The following is a 24,662-nucleotide window of genomic DNA, read 5'->3' as shown; positions in this document are numbered from 1 at the left end:
CTCTGCATCCAGTGTAACAGAGAAGGGCACGGTGATGGGAAATCAGGAGCTGAGCCTGGTGTGCCAGGCATCCATGGGTGGAGGTGGACCTGCAGAGAGCTGCTGTGCTGAGCTGCTGTGCTGGTGGGGCACCCAGGGCCCTGTCCTGCCACTGCCCCAGCAGGGAAGACACTGAGGGGCCCATCCTCACCCTCTTGTCAGACCCCCTCCTGTATCCATGCTCCTGCAGCGTTCCCAGCCTCTGCCTGCGTGCCACTGCAGGGGCAGCACATCCCCATGCCAGCCCCCTGCCAGGGCTCACCCAAAGGCAAAGCCGACTCAGCCTGCTGTGTTTTGCCACTCTCCTCCCTCCACTGGGACCACAAGCACCAGAGAGAAAGCAATTCCTGCTCCATCTTGGCAGGACAGTGCTGTCTTGGTATGAAATACCAAAACTGAAACACATTATTCCTTACAACTTAAAAAAACTGAAACGAGGAAAACATCCTATACCAAATGCAGGCAGCCCAACTGCCTTTGGAGCAATGTCCAAATCTCTTCAGATTTATAGGGGTGTGTGAGATGCAAGGAGTGACGGCACCATCTCCCTGGCAGCACACGCACATGACAGGGAGCTGTGGGCTGGCAGGGCTCCCAAAATACCCCCAAGCCCTGGCAGAGCACAGAAACCAGAGTGGGGGAGTTGCTCCAGCAGTAATGGCTTTTTTCCTGGCCATTTTGCTGGCTGCTGGAGTCAGGCAGTGGAAGGAGGTGCACAGGAATGGAGACCGTGCAGCTGTAAGGATAATGATGTTTTTTTAGGCATATTTTCTTGATTTCCCTCCCAAGGGACCAAACCCAAAAGATGGTTTGATCTTTAGGTAACCCAGAAACAAAGTGCTTCCCAAACAAATAATCACATTGCAGTCTGACAATGGTCATTATTACAAAAGAGCATTTTATTTCTGTTTTTTCTGGGTGTACTATATTGCAATGTAACACTATGCAGGTCTATTATGATATTAAGATTCTTGCTACAGAATTAAGTTTGTCCATTTGGTCAAATTTCAAACTTTTTTCTTGGCATTCCTGCAGGACTTGTCACCACTTAAGCACATGAATTACTGACGTGCCAGAAAAGTGATATAAGACTTGGAGCAGGCATTTTCCAATCAGAATTTGCAAAAGTTGTTGGGCTGGCTGGATGCACGAGGTCAGCACAAATAACCATTCTAATTTTGACAAAGGGGGAGATTAACATCTCCAGATTTTGATCACAAAGTAGATTTGCCTGTCAGGCTCAATGTGCTATGAAGGTTGTCTTCTTACTTTTGATGCAATCTTTGTCATCTCTAATTCTGTTACCAAGGAAGATTTTTATTATTTTTGAACAATAATGGAAAAATGCCTTGCTTAAATTCTGGAACTGTCATACTTGTTAGGCACCTGATTAATATAAGTAGTTATAGAAACTCTTTGTATATATATAAACCATGCTAAAGTATTGTCCACAAAATGTCCATCCACTCTAAGTCAAATACTATTGGTCACAGAAAGTCTAGTATGAATTGCACGTGAATATACATATGAGCAGTACATAATTCACTGAGTAAATATGGCACTTTTACATATTTTCCTGGATGTTATAGACAATTAGAAAACAATCTTCCCTCAGCTGACTCATTCCTAAGTTACTGTAATATGGGTTTGGAAAATACATCCCAGAATAGACAGTAAGAGGTTTAGAAAATTCAACAGTGCAGCTACCTGAGTTTGTTTCATTACAAAATTAACAGTAATGTGATATTTTATCATCCACTGTGAGCCTGAGGGTTGTCTACTCACAAAAGCCAAGCTGCCTCACCCTGCTACACATAAAACAGCACAGTTCTCCAAGCACACGGCTTGGCAAGATGATGAACTGACCTAGCATCTCCAAAGGGACTTGCCCTGACTTCTTGTACAGGCCTCAGCTGAGAGTCCTGTCCCCTTGTTACTCCCATCCTAGTGCCCATCCAATCCTTTAGAGAGTTGATCCAGCAGAAAATGAGTCCCTTTTTTAGACTGGCATAGTTTTCTGCTGGCTTAAAAAGCTCATTTATCCTGTGGAGGGATCAGACCAGCACCAGACCTGTAAAGGTACATGAGAAGCAGCTGGAAGGTGTTGGCAGGAATAGGGAGCATGGGAGGAGGAGGAAGCTGCCCCTTTTTGGTGACAGTGAGCTGTCAGACTGAGGATGTCTTCTCAGCTGACCAAACCCTTGGAGAAGATACAGTTATTAGTGTCAAAGTGCTTAGACTGGTATAGTTTATTCCTTGCACAGTGAATAAAGATATGCCAGCACAAGGCACTTTATACTCTGTAACTGTGTCCACATGAGGGGTTGCACTGGTATAAATATAATCAGTTACAAAGAAAACCCCACATCCCCTAAGTGATGTATTTACAAAAATGGCATAGAACATGTCTCCAACCTTCAGTTATGAGATATGCATAACTTCCATTCAGAAACAAGACCACAAACTACACATGAAACAATATTACACACAAAATAAATTAGGGGTTTAAAATGCTACATCAAGGAGTATAAAGACTTAAAAAAAAACTTTAAATGTAATCCTGTATTTAAAATCTAACTAAGAGAACTACACAGCTCCACCAATTACCTGGACATTTCAAACAGTTTACATTCATCAGGGACAACAGCACTTTGGTTTACATAATTAGGTTAATATGACCAATGAAATGTTTCTCTTCCTCACATAACATCATAGTGAAATATATTTAGAATATATATACTGCCAAGCTGTTCCAGTAAGTGCATTCCACACACAAGTAAGGGTAGCTCTTACAATAGCTACATCAATTACAAGTCTTAAATAGAACTAAATCAAACCCCTTTGAAAAAGCTTGATTTGATTCCTTCATGCCTGACCCATTTTTGATTAATCTGGATCTTCTCCAGAACACAGCCAAGCGCAAAAAATAAGTCTGACCTGGTACTGTGGCAAGCTCACACCAAATTGCATAGCACACCCTGGATTAATGAGGAAGGTCTCATTGCAGTTTGTCTCCCCACCTTTGTAAGTCATACCCTTAAACCAACTGTATGCTTTTGTACCAAGCTCAAGAACTCAGACTAACTGTAGCTCAAGACACACAATGGCAGTTAGAAAACATTTAAGAGCAACCAATCTGACAACTGTCAAATATTTTACATAAATTTGAACAAACTGCAAATTTAACCTCTGCAATTTATGAACAGTATTATCTCCTAGTGAAATAAGGACTTATTCCCAGATATTCTTGCAAAACATTTACTGAGTGCCTGCATCTGACTCAAATATGTGTTGGATACGATGCAGAGAGCTCCTCCCAGCAAAATATTTTACTACTTTTGATTAGCTTAAATTAGCTTGTGAGCAGCACATCTCTTTAAAACCCGACTAAAAGAAATCAAATGGCTGGATTAAATAAACAGCTGAACATGGCTTCTGAGGATAAAGTTCCCAACATGAGGCACATCGGAGATTACATTATTTTACAAAGCAAACTTCCAACTGTATGATTTCCAATTTAGTTACTCTTAGGGAGATGAAAACATAGCCTTCATCACTGTCCTTGGATATGCTGGGTAGGCTGAGACTTGTGAGAAATTAATGTATTCATTTAATCTCATTTTTGCAAATCTGCAAATGTTCCTGGGCTGAGCTTGGTTTTATGCTACCCAGGCTAAATCAAGGAGCATATTATAGGCTATTTCCCTGTCAGAAGCTTTACAAACGAAGCATGATTGCACTTTTTCTGGATCCCATTCCTAGAAGGTGCCAAGCAATGTGGGGGGAAGTGGGCTGAGGGGGCAGAGGGCACTTTCTCTCTTGCAGCACTGGTGTTTAAGGGACTATGGGGTTTTTCAAGACAGCATTTCATCTTGCTGAGTTGACATTTCCAAGATAGCGAGTTCAGTGCACCCGTTCCACTCAAGTTAGTAGGAAATGGGCAGCCACATCCCTTTGCACTGTTAGGAAAACCTTTACATGAGTCACTTTGGTCCTGATTCCACTGTGAACTGTGACCTTACTCTTCCTGCACCAAAGAGGAAATCACAGTGAGTGCCTCCTGCTCAGTGCACTGTGTGAATGGCCAACAGGCCCTGAAGGAGTTCTGCATGCTCCCTCTCACCTGTTAAAATACATAAAGAACCTTTTCCACTTGCTTTGACCATCTGAGAAAACCCTGTGGTAAGTAAAAAGGGATTGTCAGCCTAGGTTTGATCTTGTTAGATGTTGAACACCTTCTACTGCCACTGAAGAAAAGAGGAAACAAAGGCATTCAACACCTGCAGCACCACCTGTTGAAGACCATGTCCTAAGGGATTAACAATAACTAGGAAGATAATATAATAATTTCTTACAAACTATGCAACCCAAAGCATACATCTTAAACACAGTTTCCCTAATGGGATCAGGAAATGGAAAGAAAAACAGACAAAATCATTTACTTTTACCAGTAAAAATTAAGTTACAGATGCCCTTGTTCTCAGGGCAAAACAAACTAAAAATATCTTAAAACAGTGAAAAAATATGAGAAAATTTTATTTAAAAATATATGTACTCCTTACTCCAAATTTGTTTGTACAGAAAGGATTTGAAAAAGAAAAAAATAATGACAAATTAAATGCATAATCAGAGTATGCATTCTCTAGAGAGTTTTTGGTAGCAGTGTTATTTCTGTAAAACCAAGCAAGAAGAAGTTATTCAGCTTTCATTTGCTCCCTGACATCAGAAGGCAAAGTTTCAAACAAGTTGTCCTCTACAGTGAAACCAGTCCTCTTCAGAGCTCTACACTCACCGAGCTCAGGCGGGAGGATTTCAAAGTGATTGCCTTTAATATCCAAGTAGGAGAGCAATGTCAAATTACCAATTTTAGGTGAAAGGACTGACAAGTTATTTTTCCCAATTTTCAGAGTCTTCAGTTTTTTGCAAAAGTACAGTTCGTCTGGCACACTCTCCACTTTGTTGCAAGTGATGGAAAAGTACTGTAAACTCTGAAGAACTCCTATTTCAGGTGGGATAAAGCGAATGTCATTGTAAGACAAATCCAAGTATCTGATTTTGTTGCATAGGAACAGGTGGGACGGAAGAACCTCTATTTTGTTATGGCTGAAGGAAAGCCGCTCTAGACTGGTGAGTTTCTTTATATGCTCTGGGATGTAGGTTATACTGTTGTACCACAGCTTTAGAATGGTCAGCTTTCGCAGATGTTGAAAACTTACTATTTCTTCAATGGATTTGAGGTTGTTTTCCTTTAGATCCAATTCCTGAAGACTGAGAAGGCTGAAGACTGCATGAGGTATGCGCTCTAAATCACAATGAACCAATTCCAGCTGTGTCAGGTTGACCATTTTCTTCAGGTTGTTGAGCATCACTAACTTAGTGCCATCATTATGGATACACAATTTCTGCAGGTGACTTGAAACATCAACTGCAGATTGTGGGATTTTGGACAAATTACTTTTTATGTGTAGAACTTTTAGGCTTTTAAGTTCCCGAAAAGACTCCAGTGTAATGTTTTTAGAAATATCATGACTTAGGGAGCCAATTAAATAGAGTTCTTCCAAATTTCTGAGGCCATACATCCAGTGTGGAAGTTCTCTGATGTCATCAAACTTGACGCTCAAGATTTTGAGATTCTCCTTCAGAAAAGCCAAGGCAGCACTGTGGATCTTCACAGAGCACTGGTGCAATGAGAGCTCCTGGAGATTGTCCAACTGTGCAATGGTTGCTGGTATCATTACATTATTAATTATTTCAAGTTTTAAAGACTGCAGCTCAGTAATTTCAAACACTGTGTCTGGTAGTCCGGAAAGCATGAAAAGCTGTAGCTCCAAATGGCTGTGGGAGTTTGTCTGCAGCCTCTGTCGCAGTTTATCTGCAGTCCACTCATTGTTTAGGTTCAGCTGCTTCAGCTTATTTTCACTGACTTCGGACAGGAAGACAGCAAAGCGCTTGGAGTAGAGAGGATCGTACTGATCGATCATATGAAGCATGAAGGCAAAGTCGTTCTTGACATCTGGGATGTCATCGATTCCCGTCTCCTGCCGGACATACTCAAACGAATATTCCTTCAGGGAACGGTAGAACAACCAGTACAGTGTATAAAGGCATGTCAGGCCATAGATGCTTACAAAGCACAGGTAGCAGTAAGAAAGTTTAGAGAACAGATGTGCCATCGTGTGATTACAGCAAAAGTTCTTGTATCCTGTCATGTCTTCAATATCAACATTACAGACAACTGTAAAATTAACTTCTGAGACAAGTGCTGTGTTGTAAGCAATAATAATAAGGAATTTAATTACCTTAAGTACAGTCTGGCGAACGTACATGACATAGAGTATATCACCCTCCTCAACATGCAGTCGAAATTTCTTCACCTTTTCAAACAGTGCTTTGGCCTGTTCACCTTCTTTTTTATCTAATGCCCCAGGTGATCCCTTATCCACAACTAACTTCTCAGGGATTGATTTTAAAGACTGTGTCTTGACCAAAGTGCCTTCAGTGCTTGGCTGAGTAGTATTAGACTTGTTAATGTTGTTCTTCCTGTTATCCTTCTCTTCAGAGTCTTCCCCTGACACTTCAGATAAAGCTCTCGTTGTCCAGGGGGAATCAAAACATTTCCCAAGTATTGAAATGAAGTGTTCAATTTTGGAGCTTGATCCAGGGAATTTGAACCAGAAGTTACTACACAGCATGAAGACCAGTGTGTGTATAAGGACAAGGTAAGGGAAGTACTTGGCATACCAGTGCAGAGCCCGTTCATAGCACACCTGATTTATAAAGCTGTATTGCTGAAGGTCCAAGTCAGTCTTGAGTCCCTTCATTTCAACTGTAGCTGGAGGGGTGGATGGCCTTGGTGGGGGAAGGGGGGTGGTGTCTGGCATTGTGCTAAGCACATTTGAACTATTAGATTGGTTCTGGCAAGGCTGGACGCGCTTTGGAAGGCATATTATCTTGTCTTGCATGACCTGGAACACACAAAAAGATATCTTTTGAACTGATGTTCAAACAATGGTGGCAGCACCAATGGGTAGCTGTCCTTGGAGTACCTCCAGCTGCCAGGCATTCCTCCACACAGCCTGCTACTTGTCCCCACAGGCTGCACTATTATTATTCTCAACAAGACTCTTGTTCTGTATGCCAAGAACTAGGCCACCCCTTTCCATCTACAGCTAGCTTTCCATAATTTGAATAAGAGAGCATTGGCACAATCCAGAAAAAGGAGAAATGTGGGGAATGCTTCCAGAAAAGACCAGGGATCTCCTGCTCTGCTGTTCCCAGAGACAGACTGTTACTGCCAGGTGTATTCATCCTGGCTGCACGATGTTCAGAGATAGCTTAGGCTTGACAGCAGCACAACTGCATTCATGTGGCTACACTCTCACACTGTGATGTCTTATCACACCAAAAACTGCTGACAAAGGGCTAATGTCACCTTATCTATGCAGGGACATTATGAATCTTCAGTCTTAATAAAGACAGATAAGGACAGTTCTTTGATGACATTTATGTGTGCAAGGACATAAATTTTATTTAGTTTCTCACACATACACATACAGTCCTCATAGAATTATAAAATTACCTGGGTTGGAAGGGACCTTAAAGATAATCTACTATTCCAGGGATAGGACATCCACAATTTCTCTGGAAGCTTCAACCTGTTTCACTGCCTCAACATCCTCAGAGTGAAGAATTTTTTCCTAATAGCTAATCTAAACCTACCCTCTTTCAGCTAAAAGCCCTTACTCCCTGTCCTATCACTACATGCCCTTGTCCAAAGTCCGTCTATGGGGGGCTTCTGTAGGATGGACTACACACCTGGGGGAAATGATCTAGCTCTGTTCTTGAGTCTGTATATTAAAAAAAAAAAACAAACAAGAAGTTTTCTTAATCTGTGATGGTCGCCCATGCTGACAAACGGAGGTCAAAGTGCCTCTAGGGACCAACCACCTTTGGTTTAATTTGGGATAACAGTTCTGAGTTCAATGCAAGGCTCCCTACAGGTCTGAACTAAGGTGCTAATCCATGTGATAAACCAAGGAGCTCTCTTACTTGCCCTGAATGACTACCTGTGATTAGCCCAAACTAAGAACATATGTGCAGTGCAGATGTACTCTTTGACATCATGGCTGTTGAAAGCACTAAATATAAGGTATGCCACCAGAGCTACCAAAATCAGATGATCCTTGATGATCCACCCTGGTGTCGGGAGATGCTGAGATAAGACCACACATGTTTTGAACAGTATCAGTGCCACAACAAAAACTTCAAACACATCAAAAACTTCTGTAGTTCATCTATGTCTGTAAAGTGTCTGCTGCTGTGATATACACCCACAGTTACATCCTGGATTTATGTATCTCACAATAAGTTGGAATAACAAACCATTTGTCTATTATTTCAGTCTTTCCAAACATTATTTTCCAGTGTGCTTTCTCCAGTCAAGTAGGTAAACTTAAAACAGATAACAGATGTAACAGATTATTTACTTTGTGTGGTTAAGCAAACATCTACTAATGCAAAATTTAGCTATATAAAGAGACTTTTAAACATGAATGTTGTATCAACTGAAAATACTTGAGAATGAAGAATACAGGCAAAACTACAGTGGATTTCATGTGAAGTTTGAGACATAGTATATCTAAATCCTAGGCCACGTAAGTGAGCAAATTCCTCTGAAATAAGAGCTCTGTCAATGTGTCCCTTTAGCTCCATTTCAAAGTTGTGCCAAGAAATGTGAGATCCATGCTTGAACCAGTACTGTAACTTTGTATTTTTGTAGAGTCATCCCAAACAGTATTTTTCATTTCTTTTCTGCTTCTGGCTCCTCAGCAAAATGTAACTAACAGTGACTGACAGTAATGTCAATTGTTTATGTGTAAGCATCCTCAGAGACATTTTGGAATGGAAGAGACATAATATTAGCCGTGGGTGTCGTTAATAAAATCAGCACATTAATTTCAAATCTCTTAAAAGCATAATGACAGAAATAATATTAACATCTGCCAAATAAAGAAAAACAGGAATTACAAAATTCCATTTTTTAAACTTTCAAACAGCAAAAATGGTAACAAAAAAGAACTGAAGTCGATAATCTGTTTTGTTATGCCAAACTGAGGTGAAAACAGTGATGCAAACACCAGCCAAACCAGCAGCTCTTATCTTAGTTGGCACAGTTCCATTGACTCTACGCAAGTCTGCTGATTCACAGCTGCTAAAAGTCTGGTCTGTGTTATTTGATGTTGCTACTTAAACAGCTTTAATCCTGGGACCAGCACATTTTTGCTTTGTTCACGGTGAGCCCAAGAGATAAAACAAGATGGGACAGCATCCTTCCAAGGCCCTTCCTCGTTGGCGGTGTTCTTTCAGCAGCCCAGGAGCAGGCAGGAGTCTGTGCCTGCGCTTACCTGCAAGGTGCAGCCGAAGACGCCGATCATCAGCATGGCCACCGAGAGGTAGTCGGTGAACACATCCCACCAGGGCTTCAGCACGCGGAACGCCGGCTGCTGCTCCGAGAACTGCCGGAACTCGGTCACGGGAATCATCCTCCTGCAAAACAGCACGGCCAGCTCAGCCTCTGCACATCACAGCCCTCACCCTGGGAGAGCAAGTGAAAGAGCCTCCTCTGAAAATGGAACCCCAGACGTGGCACAGAAGCTCCCAGCTACTGACACCCCACCTCAGAAGAGGGATGCTCATGCTGCCACTACACAGCTCCTGGAAGGGAGGAAGGGAGAGCCTGCAATGCCATCCATGCAGGCAGGCAAATCCCTCTCCCTGTTGACTCCAGCCATCTCTGATGGGTCAGTGAGGCCTTCTGCATCCTTGAAAATCAGCCCATTCTGTACATAGAGATGTTCAGCATCACACACATAAGCCTTGATCTCAAAGGTCTGGCTGAAATGCTTGTCCTGCATTCAAACTTCACACATCTTTTTTAGCTATCAAGTTTCATTCACTTCCATTTTATTCATAGTGGTTTCAAGAATGCTTTGAAATATTTTTGTGCATACTCACTGCAATTTTAAATCTACTATGTTTTGAATGCAAGTTCCTAAAGTGGTTTAGGCAACCAAAACTACAGCCAGATCAAGGGCTTTATCTTCACCTCAGATGTGTAGGCTTACATCATCATGTCCTCTGAAAAATCAGCTAACACACGAGCATGTACAGGCAAAGCAACTGATATTAAAGCCTACAGCATACTGTGTAACTGAATCCCTGAGATCAAACCAGTACTGAAACTCCTTAGTAAGTTACAGTGGAAAGATGGGAATGTAATTCAGATGGGAATGTAACAAAAATACTCCCAAGGGCAATTAACAAAATTTGTCCATTAACTAACATCATAAATGCTCATCACAATCAGTTCATATCACAGTAACACTGGAAGCCTATAATCCTGATTCAGCTGCACACTGGGACCCATTAATGTGGGTTTGGTGACGTCCACTTCTGTGCAGGCTTAGTGATAAGCACACACTTGCCGAGAGGCTGCTCAGGAACTTATTGGATTCAGTTCACTCAGAGCCAGGGAACAGGAAGGGAATGATTCAAGCCCTAATGGCTGCAATCATTGCAAGTGTACAGCCATCCAACACTAAGGATTTAGAACTGACCCCACTAACTGGCCGTAGATGTGTGGAAGGATGTTCCCTTTGGCACCTTCTCAGAGACTGCTCTGTCTCTGCTGGCCCATCTGGTCCTCAGGAGGTACTGCAGTCCCCAAAGGCATAAGGTGAAGTCTGTAAAGGAACTTGTGGTCGTAGCTAGGCTGGGGGTTTGCAGCTGAGTAGCATAAAACCTTTTGTTTCTTGCACCCCTCTCCTCTTGCAACCCTTCTATGTTGCTTTAAGCACGACTTGGCCAGACAGGAGAATCCCCTCTCAGCTTCCTGTCCTTCTAAAGTTTGTCCCCAGGACGCAGGCCACAATGCCAGATGACACCCACACACACCTCCTGCACAACTGGCAATCCCCAAGATGAAGGCAGGCTGTCCTCCATACCACTTCCAAATTAACAGACCATCAGTGAAAATGATGGTGATGCAGGCCTGACACTGCACAGCCAGGTCAGAGGCTTGGCAGCGCCCTTGCCAACAGGCCTGAATTGCTGCAGTGCTGGAAGAGGAATGCAGCATTTGTTATCAAATGGCAGGCAGCCAGGGACCACAATTCTGCTTTTTGCGTGCTTGTCTTGCAAATGTTAGCAGGCATTTAAGGGAAGATATACTTCTACAGCAGAGAAAAGCTGGCACGGCTGCTGGGACAAACCTTTGTTGCCTTTCACTCTTCTTTTATAAACACTGGTGGCAAAAGTGGATCTCATCAATTAGAAATGCCCCATGTGGCTTTAAGTACATGCCCAGCACTCCTTCAGCTGCTGGCAGCTCCCCATGGCACCTGAGCTGAAGAACATCATACACAATCTGTCTTCCATTCCATATGCATTTCACTGCCATTGGTAAGGAATTACCCCTCTCTTTTTCATTTCCACATAAAATGCAGGTGACTGAGTAGCTGCTGGTAAGCTTTCTTTTTTTTTTCTTCAATCAAGAACTGAAAAACTTCAAAAATTCTCAAAGGAATCCACTAATACAAATGTTAGCTAAGCAGTTGCCATGCAACAGCCCTGCTCAAAGTTTTGTAACACATATACTACTGTTGGCTCAGGTTTTGAGGCCAGCTGGCTGACTGAGTGGAATGCCATCAATACACCCAAGAATACCTATCAACAGATTGCTTTAAAACCACCACATTTTCTTCCCAGCCCTGCAATAATGGCTTAGGAGTGCTTTTTCATATTCTGATGGCACAGCCCCTAGAAATCCTATTTGTAAGGTGTTTTTTTCAAAAGGATAAACAATTTGAATGTCAGGTAAAGACAGAATTATGTTTCCTGCAGTGGAGATTCTTGACAAAACACAAGTGCTCACATGCACAGAAATGTGGGGAGACCCAGGAGTCACTGGTTAGACACCCAAGCAACTGTGGGTCTGAGCCATGGTGTTATGAAAGGCGAACCGAATCAGCACTGAATCAGGGCAGTGCCTGACAGCAGATGGGACTGGAAACTATCTTGCAAATTACTGTGCAGGGACAGCTTTCAGACCAAAAAATTCCTTGGCTGTTGCTTTTTATAGGTTTCACTATGTCTTTTTAGGGCTCTTTGTTGTATCATATATTTGCTTTATTTCTCCTAAGTGATGTGTGGGGAATTTAGATGAAGGCAGACAGGTTCTGATACCACAAGCACATGCTGCCCTGATCCCTTGTTCCCTTCAGAGGCTGTTGTTTGCATAGCAGGACTCCTCATTAGCAGAGTGCACATCCTTTCCCCCCATTAATGGGCCAAGCAGAGGCAGAGCTGCACACACAAAGGCCCCCTAGAAAACCCATCTCTGGGGGTGGAAGGTGATGTCCAGCACCAGACATCAAACCCTGCCTGCCACTAATGTTTTCCTATACTGCTAAAAAAAGAAAACAAACATCACTGAATGATGATAGTAGTACTGCACATAAAATAACAGTAAAAAACCCAACAACATCTACTGACAGACGATATTTTTTAGCTCTGGGGAAAAGAGATATTTGCAGAAACTTTAAATGGCACTTGAACGTGATGAAGTAGGAAAACCATTTTCCAACGCTCACTGGAGGAACCCTATTGCTTCTCCCCTTGCTGTGTTAAGAATCAAGGAAAATGCTGGAAAGAACTGCAGAGCAGCCTAGGCTAACCAGCACTGCTGACATCTGCACGCAGAACAAAATGACACCAAGTCACTTTTCATTTGTCTCCCACTGTCTAGCTTTTTTTTTTCATTCTGGCTTCTCCAGGGATGGAAAGGACAACTATCAGCAACAACTCAGACCTCAGAAAAGACACAGCAGGTCCACCTGGCACAGAGCAATCCTGAAAATCCCTCCTGGCCAGGTCCAAAGCCCAGCTCTTTCCCACTGCTACACCCAAAGGTGCACCACTGCCAGATTCCTTTATACCCACACACAAACCAGGTCTGCACAAAATAAAAGGATTTAGTCAACCATCAATTTGAACAAATCAAGGGATGCTAAAAAGTCACACTGCAGCCCAAGTCACAGCACACCATTTACTCTGGGACAGCACACCATGCACTGAAGTTTCTTATCTCTCCTTGTAACAAGGAGATAAAAGACAAGGAGTTCAACATTTCAGCTGGTTGAACACTTCAGACTAAGACTGCATTACTAATTTGTTTTCACTCACATTCGACATCTTATTTAATTGCACAGTACATTGTAGCTGAAATGTGGCATCTGACTTATCAAAAAGTATTATTCTAACCTACTTTAGTAAATACTAGAGCTCTAGATATTGGAAATTCTTTTCAATTAAAACCAGAATATGTTCTTTTTTTTCTCTTGCATTTTAAATAATCCTCAGACCCTAGAGAAAATAAAATGGTACGTGAGATAAATCATCTGCTATTCAGCTACCAGAAGGAAATAAAAAAGGAACTTGGATTAAAAAACAGTTAAGCAGTGCCGAAGAACAGAGCTGTGGGTTCACCAGGTTAAATAAAAATAATAATAATAAAAACCAAACAGGAAGAAAAAAGTAACAAAAATCCCAAAACAAACAAAAGAAAAAAAAACCAGAAGAACACTGGGAGATAAATCAGTAGTGACTCTTATTTGAAAATTTTTAAGCAATGTAGAAAACTTGGTGAGTGAAAATGACTATGTCATAATAAGATTAAATACCTGAATCCAGGGACAAGTGTGATACCTACTCTATCAGAAAACCCAACTACAGGAATCAGCTAATGCATAGGAGATTGGGGGCGAGACACAACAAATTGATGTGACCTAAAAGAGCCAAGGAGAATAAATAGATCCAAGTCACAGACAAAAGTATTGGAACCAAATTAGACTAAATAAATCAACAGACTGAATCAAAGGCTGATTGTGAAGCGCTGCAGCGTGGAGCAAACCAGCCTCTCAGCAGTTGGTTTATGTCTGAGGGAATACAGGAAAGCAGTGAGGACAGTTTGGGAGTAAGGATGGCTCTTGCCAGCACGGCCAAAGAGAAAACCAGGACACCGGGCGATCCACGTGGTGTCCGCTGCAGAATAAAAGGAAATCAATGCACGAACCTCCTGCCCACGGGGGCTCTGGGGGCCCGACTGCCACCAACCAGCCCGGCTGCCACCAACCGGCCTGGCTGTCACCAACCAGCCCGACTGCCACCAACCGGCCCCACTGCCACCAACCGGCCCGGCTGCCACCAACCAGCCCCACTGCCACCAACCAGCCCAGCTGCCACCAACCAGCCCGGCTGCCACCAACCGGCCTGGCTGTCACCAACCAGCCCGACTGCCACCAACCAGCCCGGCTGCCACCAACCGGCCCGGCTGCCACCAACCGGCCCGGCTGCCACCAACCAGCCCCACTGCCACCAACCAGCCCCACTGTCACCAACCAGCCCGGCTGCCACCAACCAACCCGGCTGCCACCAACCAGCCCCACTGCCACCAACCAGCCCCACTGCCACCAGCCCCAGAAGCCCAAGGGACCGCAGTGCCCCGGCTGGCACAGCTCACTGTCACAGCATGGGGGACAAGCCCCGGCCCTGCCTTAGTGCTGCAGGTCGGCACTGTGAACTGTGAGCTGCTCGGCACGGCTCAGCACGGTTCGTGCCCACCGAGTGCTGTGCCCTGCCCTGCCCTGGCACACAAGGGACCGGGTCAGAGGCAGGACACACCGTGCCGGATGGACAAACACAGGGGACACGGAAATGACGCCCCCGCATTAAGCCGCATTCAGCTTGTGTCTTGAGAGACTCTTCCAAAGCAAAAACATTAATGCACAGGAAACAGCCCCTCTGGGACAAGCCTGAACAAAGCTGCCTTTGGCTTGCAGCACCTTACAGGCTCCAGGCCCCAGCTCTCGCTAGGTGACTCTGGCTATTTTTAAGCAGATTCTCACAGAGTCGCTTCATTCATTTCAGGGAGCGGTTTGGAGCAGCCCTCAGGAGAATTCAAGGGTCATGCTGCTGGGAGAGCTGCGCCACCAGGGACACCAGTGACACCAGTCTGTGCCACTCCCACTGCCCCACCCAGGCTCTCAAGGCACAGCCTGTAGAGACACGGCAATTGGGAGCAGCACAGTGAGCAAAACAAAGCGAGTAACTGGGAGGCTGTGCCTTAGTCCCAGCCAGGCAGGTCTGACAGCAGGGTTCCTCACTGAGGCACAGCCCCAGCAGCTCCCCACCATGACGATGCTTGGCCTGTCTGCACCGTGCTGCCGGAGCTGCTCCTCACCCCTCCCTAGGCACTGCTCGGTGTCACCTCACGGGTGACAGACAGCAGCCAGCCCACGCCCTGGCCATGGCCTCCCGCCCAGCAAAGCCCAAGAGCCTGTCTGTGTGCCCTGCTGACCCTCATGCAACAGACAAGTGCAGTCACTGCTGCTTCGTGTGCTCAGGCAGGAGACCAGGATTGCCAGAGCTGTGTTTGGCACGCTACAGGTGTTACTCACCACAAGTCAAGCCCTTGGCCATTCTGTCCTTCCACCAGTGGTTACTCAATCACATCACATCACATCACATGTGTTGAAGCAATCAGCGTCACCCATTGCTTGTTTTGGGGGAACAGCCAAAGCTGTGCACCAGAACTGGGGCCCCTGGATGTCAGACAGGCAACTATCATCCAGGAAGTGCTGGTATGGCAAGGGCAGGGTATGACTTATACACTAGAGGGAAAAAGGAAAAGAAACATAGCTGGAGAAGAAAGAAATAGTGATATTGGCAGCTGGGAAGCACAAAAAGTTGGTGGGAATTCTTAAGCTGACTAGAAAAGATGTTTAAATGATTAGCCTGCTGATATTTAACCTCATTTCCCTGACATCCCACCAATCCTCCTCAGATGCAGGACCAGCATCACCACCTTCCAAGAGTGGCACAGAGTTCAATCAGGTCCCAGGTAGCAGGGGAACAGCCCTGATCCCCTCTAGGGAAGGAGCTTTCCTCTTGGCACGAGGAGCCTTGGGCTGGAGGCTGCAGGACCACAACTGCAGCCCAGCTGAATATAACAGAAGGGCCAAAGCTCAGATGTCCTCAAGAGCCACTTCAGACTGGCACTGCTTGGTCTTTCACATCAGAGATCTACTGAAAGGAGAAAATGCTAGGCCAGTGCTGCTCTCCTGGCTGTTTTAAACATACTTCATGTTAGGGTGAATTATGAAATGCCTTTTGGGAATAGTGCTGCAAGGTCTCTGCGTTGGTTCCCATACATGATTTACTGCACATCCATCTTCATTAAAGGAACAGAGCACAGCCTCATATTTAACACAAAACAAACTTGTGACCTGGCAGCAGGGACTCAGCAGAGCCCAAGGGCTGTGGGCCACGTGTGCAGGGGCCAGAGGGTTTTTACACAGGACAAGGCATTGCACACTCCAAACCCCTCATCCTTCATTGTAAACATTTGTTACTCTGCACAAATACCACAAAGTCCCTTTTCAAGTGTTTTGTGCTGTTTGGCCTCAGCTGCCATGGGCCAGGAGGTGAAGTTAAGCTGGAGTGCTTCTCAGCACAGGGCCTGAGGCTGCACTGAGAAGCAGAATTTTGCATTCCTATTTTACCTGCTTTGGAACTGCACACCAAGACAGTTAAACAAGCATGAGTAAGGGAGTTTTGCAGTCAGGTTGATGGTGATGTATTCCCAAAGAGGATATTTAAACAAAATCACTGGTCTGTGCAGAGCCCCGGGGCTTCGGGCAACAATCTCCTCTAGACAGCTGATAGACAGCCTGGCATGAAAATGGCTTGTTGCTATCATCAGTCATATATTCTGCTGAATATAACTTGGCCAAATTTGTATTTTTTGGTGGGACTGGGTGCCCAAAACAACTGTAAGGAAAAACCTGTGTAATTTAACACAGAATTTGAACAAAGATCTAGCCAGCAATTGTTCCATTCTAGAAACCATTCTAGAAACAAGTTTGGGAAAACAAATTGGATGTGAACCCTACAAAAATTGTGGTCTTTGTATTTAAAACTTTTCAGATCACCCATGCCCCAAAATTTGACCTGTCTATTGGGAACACAGTGTGAACAGCTGCCTACAGCTGGCTAATTTATAAACCTTTGGAAACTGTGGGTTTGTGCCCTTTGTTGTTAGCACATGAACGCTTCATTTTCAGCGTGTGCCCAGAAACCCCTCAGAGCTCCTGGCACTGCCTGTGCTGGCACCACAGATGACAGATTATGGACCTGCTTCATTTCAGCACCTAAACAGGACTAAAAGTAGATGCAGGGACAAGACACCAAGCCAGGGAAACTAAGATTAGACAAAGGGGCGAATATGATGATAAGGACTGGAATTAGTAACTCCTAATTCCCAAGAGATTTATGTTCCATTCTTATCTGTGTATTCTCATACACATTGTACACCCAGTGAAATAATGTCTGAACTACCCTGACATTCAGTTTTGGTAATTATTTTGCTACATGTTTGCACTGACCAAAATACCCAGCATTTTGGTAAGTGTAGGTGCTTGGTCAGTTCCCATGTAACATACAATAAAACCTCTGCTACTGACTTCTTGTATTTGCAGCATTTCAGGAGACCAGTTTCCCTGCTAGGTTTTATTGCCATTGGTGTTTCCTGTAATATAAAATTCAATTTTAAAAATAATTTTTAAAAAGGCATAAACTTTTTGGCTGGAAAAACTACTTTGAACACTGGTGTGTGTTGCCACTGTCTGAAACATGATGGCTCCATTTTGTTCCGCTGACTGCAATGGAGATTTTCATAGGAAGAAATAGCATCACTCTGAAGTAAGAAGTACAAACAAATGATGCCGTTTCTTAAACATAAATCCCATGTAAAGGAATTGGAAAGACATTAAAAACAAACCATTTGCATCCAAACAGTTATTTTTAACAGCCCATGAGTTTACAGTATTTTCAAACAAATCCATGTCCTTGTGGCTGAAGCTGGTGAGGAAATGTGACCTGGAGGAACAACAAAGAGTCAGGAGTCCCCAGTGGGACATGGACACGGACAGCCTGTGCACGCCACATCAACCCGCCATGCCACCACCTCTAGCTGCAAAACAGAAAGGTATCCACCTTCTTTGGTGCCCTTGGTGGGAAAAAAGAATGAATAGTACTACAAAATCACAACATAGCTTTTTTCAGTTTTCTGCAATGCCTGAATCCAAACTGATAGCATTGTCAGAACTCCCCTATAAAGGCACTGAAGTGAATTTGATTTCATACTACACATTACCAAAATTAAAGGTCACAGTTGGTATTAGCTTACCAATCTGGAGAACAGACAAAATACAACTAGCTCACAGAAGACATTACTCAAATACCCATAGTTTGGTGGTTCTACAAAACACGTGTCCCCTGTGTGACAGCTGTTCAGATCAGGGAAGGGGTTTCATTTTCAGGTGCACTGACTGGGGACAGCTAGGCTGTGCCACCTGAACTCCAGCAAGGTCCCATCCAACAGCTGGAAAGCTGTGTTCCTTTATGTCAGCTGCCAGAACCGAGCTCTCCCAGAGCTGCAATTCTGCAGGACCACAACCGCGGGCAAGATGCCAACGGGAGATTTAGTGCTGGAGAGAACTGGAAAGGGTGTAACTTCCAGAAACATGCTGAACACCTAGCCCACTCCTCCCCCTCCAAGCTCCTGAGGCCCACACTGAACACATCCAGTCAGGTTTCCGCTGCCCTCCTGCCCAACAGCCAGGAGAGAGCGTGGGGGCATTCAGAGGCAGCAGCAAATGCCCCTGCTCTGCTCTTGGTACCATCTGCTGTGCCAGTGGAAGCTCAGAGACCCGAACCCAGAACTCAGAGGAGACACAAGGGTTGTAAAAAGAAGATACGAAGGACATAAAGAAGAAGTGACTTTAATAAACTGCATTTCAAAATATATGTTGCAATTTCCACCTACATATACAGTAAGTGCTGCTTTGGCAATGAATCCCAGACAATAACCTTGTTGTTAGTTCCAACTGAGTCATAGCACTTTTTCATGTATTACACACCAAAAAGACTTCCTATTGTCAGCAGCTCTTTGACTTCAGCTTGGTTGGACTAAAGAAAAAAAAATGTTCAGTGCAAGATTCTGCCAGATAAAGTCTCAGTGAAATCAACAGGAGTTCTTTCCATACCAAGCACATGGGCCTGTGTGGAGCCTTGGCTTTGCTGAGCTATTTCTCCAAATCTAAAGAGAAGTACACTCCACACATTTCCATGTCAAAGACTACTTCAAAGGCAATACTTACCATTTTTCAGCTCTGGGAGTAACATTCTTTGTTTATCAGGGCTATCACTCAAGATGCCTGCTCTCTTTCCAGAGCTGCAAAATGGTTTTAATGTGAGTAAAAGCTTTTAACAGCAAACCACAGCAGCAAGCAAGTAACAATCCAGTAAGTGATATTTTCGTATTCCTGAAATAAATCTAAACAATTGAGACAAATCTAAACAATAAAATCACATCAAGTTTTAACCAAAGTTATACCAGGTTTTCCACAAACACTATCTAACATACTCAGATAATGAAGACAGAAACAATGCTGTTAAAATGTCTCAGAACAGACAATAGTACAAATCAGTGCCATTCCTCATCCAAAAAATAGGCGCCTGAGGCGAATACAAGTGCTCATATTTAAAAATGATCAGCTGATATAATTAAAAATTAATTCCTAATTGGGACAGGAAGCACAAAAGGTCCATTCTGAGTCTTAAGCAGCTCAGTCATCTGACAAGTTAGTTAAAAACATTTTATGCAGTGAGTGAGCCAAAAACATTAAAGAATTTGTGTCTTCATGATTTGGGAGACTTTTTCATATAAAGAATCTTTTTTGCTCCTACTTGCCTGCAACACAAAAGAACTTTATAAAACTTAATGATAGTCTCATAAAACATGGATCCCAAAACACCTTGATAAACATAAAGCTATTCTCAGCCTGAAGCAGTTGGTGGATTTTCTTCCTCCAAATCATCCTTTGTTACAAAAATCCCTGACAATAAACTTATGGTCTCATCCATATCCCTGAAAGAATAAGAAAGACTAAAATTTATAAATTAAAGCACGTAAATTGCACGTGATCTACACCCACTCAAAGAGATACACTAGTAACTACAGAATCAGAATTGGTATTCACATAGGATGACTTCTAAAGATCATGAACTGGAAAACCAGGACTACCTTCTCTACTGGACCTTTTCAGGACAGTGTCCATCCATAGATCACCAAAGGGGGATTAGCTGCAACCTCATCCACCAAAAAGTCTGTTGCTGCATAAAATAGAAAAAAATGGCACTTTCCACCAAGCCTAAACTGTAAGATAAAAGCAGTTGCTAGAGGGGATTCTGACAACACTACAGCAGGTGTGCAAGTCTTTGAAATTATGTCATCATGGTTAAATGACTGCAAAGAGCAAATACTCTTTTTAGTCACATTACACTTAAAAAGGGGCTTTTCCGAGAATACTGTCTGTGAACACTGGTGAAAACTACCTACCCCTGAGACAGCTCATCAAACATTCACATCAGCTGGAAAATGTGATCTATAATGGTCCTTGCTCAGAGCACCAAACCCTCTGGCAGCAACCTGCACTTCTGAGCTGTTGCATTCTGCTGTAAATGGCACAAATATCAGGATCTTACACTGCTGCACGCTCAGGGCAGGGCTTGACCTGTGCTCTGCTTCACCATGTGCTCCAGAGCAAGCAATTAGTCCAAACTCCCACCTTCCTTTCAGTGATAAGTAAATAAAATTGGAAATGTTCTCAGCATGTTGGCAGTCTTATTGTAGGGTTGTTGAATTTAGGTTATTTCATCAATAGAAAGTCACTATGTACTATTGCCACCAAAGGGAGATGTGAGCTAGCATCTCCCATTTTCAGCACATGGTAGGTGAATCCAGGATTAGAAGTTGGTATAAAAGGCTGTATTCTGCTCATCTGGAAGTCAATGGAAAAGCTAAAAGTTTACTTTGACAGAGAGAAATGGATTTTTAATACTGTGGTACAGAACCAAATATTTTTACATGTTCTGGTTCAAATTCAGTGGAACTTTATACACTCATCATAACAGCGCATTAGCAACTTGCCCCGGAGAACGGTGCCATCCTGTGCTGCAGGAGGGGCCTTTGTTTCACTTTCAAACCAAGAAAAAACATACATCCTTTTGGCATCCTTGTTTGGGAGAATCCTACCATCCTTACGGCAGAATTCTCCCAAACAAGTGGGAAATGTGCAAAGCACATGCATGGCATTATCCTACCTTTTAAGAATCTGACCAGATCAAACATCAGATTGTAAATCAATCCTTCAAGGGAGAAAGAGACTGTACAGAAACTCGGTACTGGAAAAATTCTGAACAAACCCTCACCCTGGTCCAAACCTATAACTCTGAACGACACAGTTGTAAAGTTTATGCTGTGTCTGATTAGCTGCATGTGCCAGGCACTAAAATGCAGAATGAATACAGTGACAGGAAGCTTACCTAGGGTCTGACAGGTCGAAAGACAGCTCTGACACACTCTGCCTGCCTGGGGATGGGAAGGCAGAAGGGCCTGCCCTGTGTTATGAATGAAAGCAGTGGAACAAATGACATAATCACATGTGGCCAAGAGGCTGAATCAAACCTAGTATCTTTCTAACCAGAAAGAGGTCCTAGAAACACAAACCCAACAAAGTCACTGCACTATAGCTTGAATCTGCAACAGAGTTTTGTTGCACAAAATCCAAGGATGAACAGCTCAAGGATGAAGAAGAGAGTAGAGTTTCAATTATGTTGAGCATGTGAAATCCAACACTTGTTAACAGTTCTTTGACAAATTATTTTGGAAGGAGAATGGCTTCCTTGACTTATTAAGAAAGGCTTTAAAGTATTTAGAAGGTTTCTTTTTCCTGAGGTCAATTGTTTCATTTTCAGTGTTTTCTTTACTATACAACCAGCCCTCCCCTGCCCTTCACAACTCTGACAATGAGGACAGCATCTTTCTACCAGGTTTCCTTAAAGAGGAAAAAACTCTAAAATTGAACTCTAGCTCCTGTTATTGTGAATTGTTTGGACTGCAACAGAGTTGGTTTTTTTTTTTTACTTCCCACAGCTCTCAGAAAGCCTTGGGATGGGAAGTGCCTTTCTGGCCGTGAATACGGCCCACTTCAAGCAGTCGCAGCTGAGGTCAGCGGACAATCAGGGGAACTGCTCCTCCCAGCACCGTGACCCAGTCCATTATTCTGGGTGTCCCCGTGCTGTCCCTCGGGCCCTGGGGCCACCTGAGCATTGTTCAAGGCTCCGGCCTGCCCAGCCCGGATGCTGCCCCCCCGCCCGGGCACAGCTCCTTGCTGCGGGCCCCAAAAGCCGATACCGAGGTGGGATGAGGCTGCCTCAGGAAATCAACTGCAACTGCGACAGGAACTGATTGCAAGACAGCACAAAGCACTGAGTGCGTGCTTGTAAGGAGAATTTAGCAGTCTCTGATTTCATTTTTCACTGGAACCCACCGTTAACCTTTTCCAATACTGGGCATACAAAGCAAACAGATTTTTAGCCTTTCCACCCGAAAGCTTATTTCTAAAACTGCTTACAAGAGTAAATAATAACAAATAAAACACACAGAATGTTATACTATGGCAAAACCTCTAGCAGGGCCTGTCAGTATTCAGACTGGAAGAAAACAGCAGCACGGATGTCATAAATTTAGCAAACTCAGAAAGTAGCTGGAAAAGGAAATGATTCACAAACCACAGGTGCTCAGCACCGGGCTGCTGTGCCCTGCTGGCAGCCCTGGGACACAGGCACTTGTGAGACAGCAGGAATACAAGGCCAGGTTAAAATTAGGGATCATCTCAGAACTGTGCTCGGCCCAGCTCTCCACGCTGATCTGCACCACAGGAGCAAACAGGTTTTTCCAGAAGAAAAGTGAGCCCAGGGGAGTGCTACCCTCTTGACTGCTTTCATCATACCAAAAAGAAAAGTAAAAGCAGTTCTAATACACCCAGAGGCAGGAGGGGGGTCATGGGTGGAGAAGGTAAGATGCATAATTGGTTGAACTGGGAAGGGAGATTTTTAAATTATTATTTATTTCCAATGTTGTCATGTTTTTCTCCACTATCTTGCAAAGCACTTTTCTGCCCGTACAATCTTTTCCAGCATCATTCAAACCTACAGTGCTTTGTGGGACCAAACATTACGTGGTTGTCTTCAAACAGTGGTGCTAATAATACTGAATCTCTCATCACAGGAAGTACTAACTCCAAAAGTAAAAAAAAAGGAAATAATTAAAAAGCCAAACCATAACTGACATACTTACCTTAGCAGTAGAAGTCCTTACTTTTAAATGCTTTAACTGTCATGAAATTCAGGTAGGACACATTCAGTGGTCTTTCATAAGCGTCTCATTTTGCTTGGTCAACTCTTTCTAATGAACTGGACAAACTGCATTTGGTGAATAATCGGCAAAACTGCCCATCACTCTGCGACAAGGCAGAGCTGGTTTTAAGCCGATATAAAATCGGCTTTTTTCTTTTTTTTTTTTTTTTAATCTCTTCAAAACCGAGATATCGACGCCGGAGCAGCCCCCAGGGAAAGGACCGGCGGGCGCGGCTGGACCGCCGCGTCCCCGTCCTGCTCGCATCCTCCCCGTAATGCGGGCTGCTCTGGGGCTTGTTATCGGGGAAAATGAGGCCGCGGGCTTTCCCCAAGCCCTTCTGCCCTAAGGCTTTCCCAGCCGCCCGTCTCCACGGCGACCGTTTCCCACCAGAGCCCCTCGGCGGCCCCGCTCCCGGGAAGCCCCGCTTGGCTCCGGGCCGCCGCCGCGCCGGGAACCCCCGGGGCTGCCCCGCCCGGCAGGGGATGCGGTGGGATGGATGGGGCGTGGGGGGCTCCGCGGCCGCTCCTCCGCGGGAGAGGAGCCCACGGCGATCTCAGATAAAGTTTGGCTCCTCCGGCACTGCTCCGGTTCGGAAGCGGCACCACCGGTGCCGCCGGCGGGCAAAGGCGGGCCCCGGCTGCCGCGGGCCGGGCCCGGCCCCGTCTCTTCTCCCCGCGGGGGCGCAGCGCCGAGCCCGGCGGGGCGGCTCCGTTCCCGCGCGGCCCCCCGGGGCCCCCTCCCCGTGGCGATGCCCCGTCCCCGGCGCGGGCAGCGCAGCGCCCCGGGAGAGGCAGCCGGGCGCGGCAGCGCTTACCTGGTGCTCGGCCGGGCGTGCGGCTCGGGGTCACGGGCGGCAGCGGCCGGGCGGCACCGCGAACATCCCGCGGCGCGGTGCGGGGCTCAGTGCGGCGGGCAGGGCCGGGCCGGGAGGCCGCCCGCAGCCGCGCTCCGCCCGCCGCCGCTCCGCCCCCGCGGCCGCGGGGCCACGTCTCCGGTCTGACGCACGCGGCGGGTGCCGGGGGGCGCCGGGCGGGCTGTGCCCGGCAGCCCCGCGGGCCCGGCGGCGGCGGTGGGAAGGACGGCCGCGCTCCGCCCGCTGCCCCGGAGCCGCCGGGAACGGGAGCCGGGAGCCGCGGGTACCTCCGGGCGCGCCCGCGGCATCCCCGCCGGAGGAGCGGCGAGGCGGGGGCTGGGGGAGCGGCACGGACGGGCCGGGCCGGGCCGGGGCTGCTCCATGGCCCGC

General features: G+C 45.2%; 1 protein-coding gene across 1 annotated transcript; it reads right to left on the bottom strand.

Annotated features, from left to right (window-relative positions):
- Positions 1-920: 920 nt before the first annotated feature.
- On the bottom strand, positions 921-24,371 carry LRRC8C (leucine rich repeat containing 8 VRAC subunit C). The gene is made up of 3 exons (XM_074546081.1): positions 24,234-24,371; positions 9,444-9,585; positions 921-7,004 (listed from the first exon to the last, which is right to left on the bottom strand). The coding sequence occupies exons 2-3, from the start codon at positions 9,579-9,581 to the stop codon at positions 4,734-4,736; spliced, it is 2,409 nt and encodes an 802-aa protein (XP_074402182.1). The 5' UTR covers positions 9,582-9,585; positions 24,234-24,371; the 3' UTR covers positions 921-4,733.
- Between the last annotated feature and the right edge of the window lie 291 nt (positions 24,372-24,662).

The sequence above is a fragment of the Zonotrichia albicollis genome, chromosome 8 (assembly GCF_047830755.1).
Source record: "Zonotrichia albicollis isolate bZonAlb1 chromosome 8, bZonAlb1.hap1, whole genome shotgun sequence".
Classification (NCBI taxonomy): Eukaryota; Metazoa; Chordata; class Aves; order Passeriformes; family Passerellidae; genus Zonotrichia; species Zonotrichia albicollis.
The sequence above is the reverse complement of the archived record's forward strand: the minus strand, read 5'-3'. Positions and strand labels throughout refer to the sequence as shown.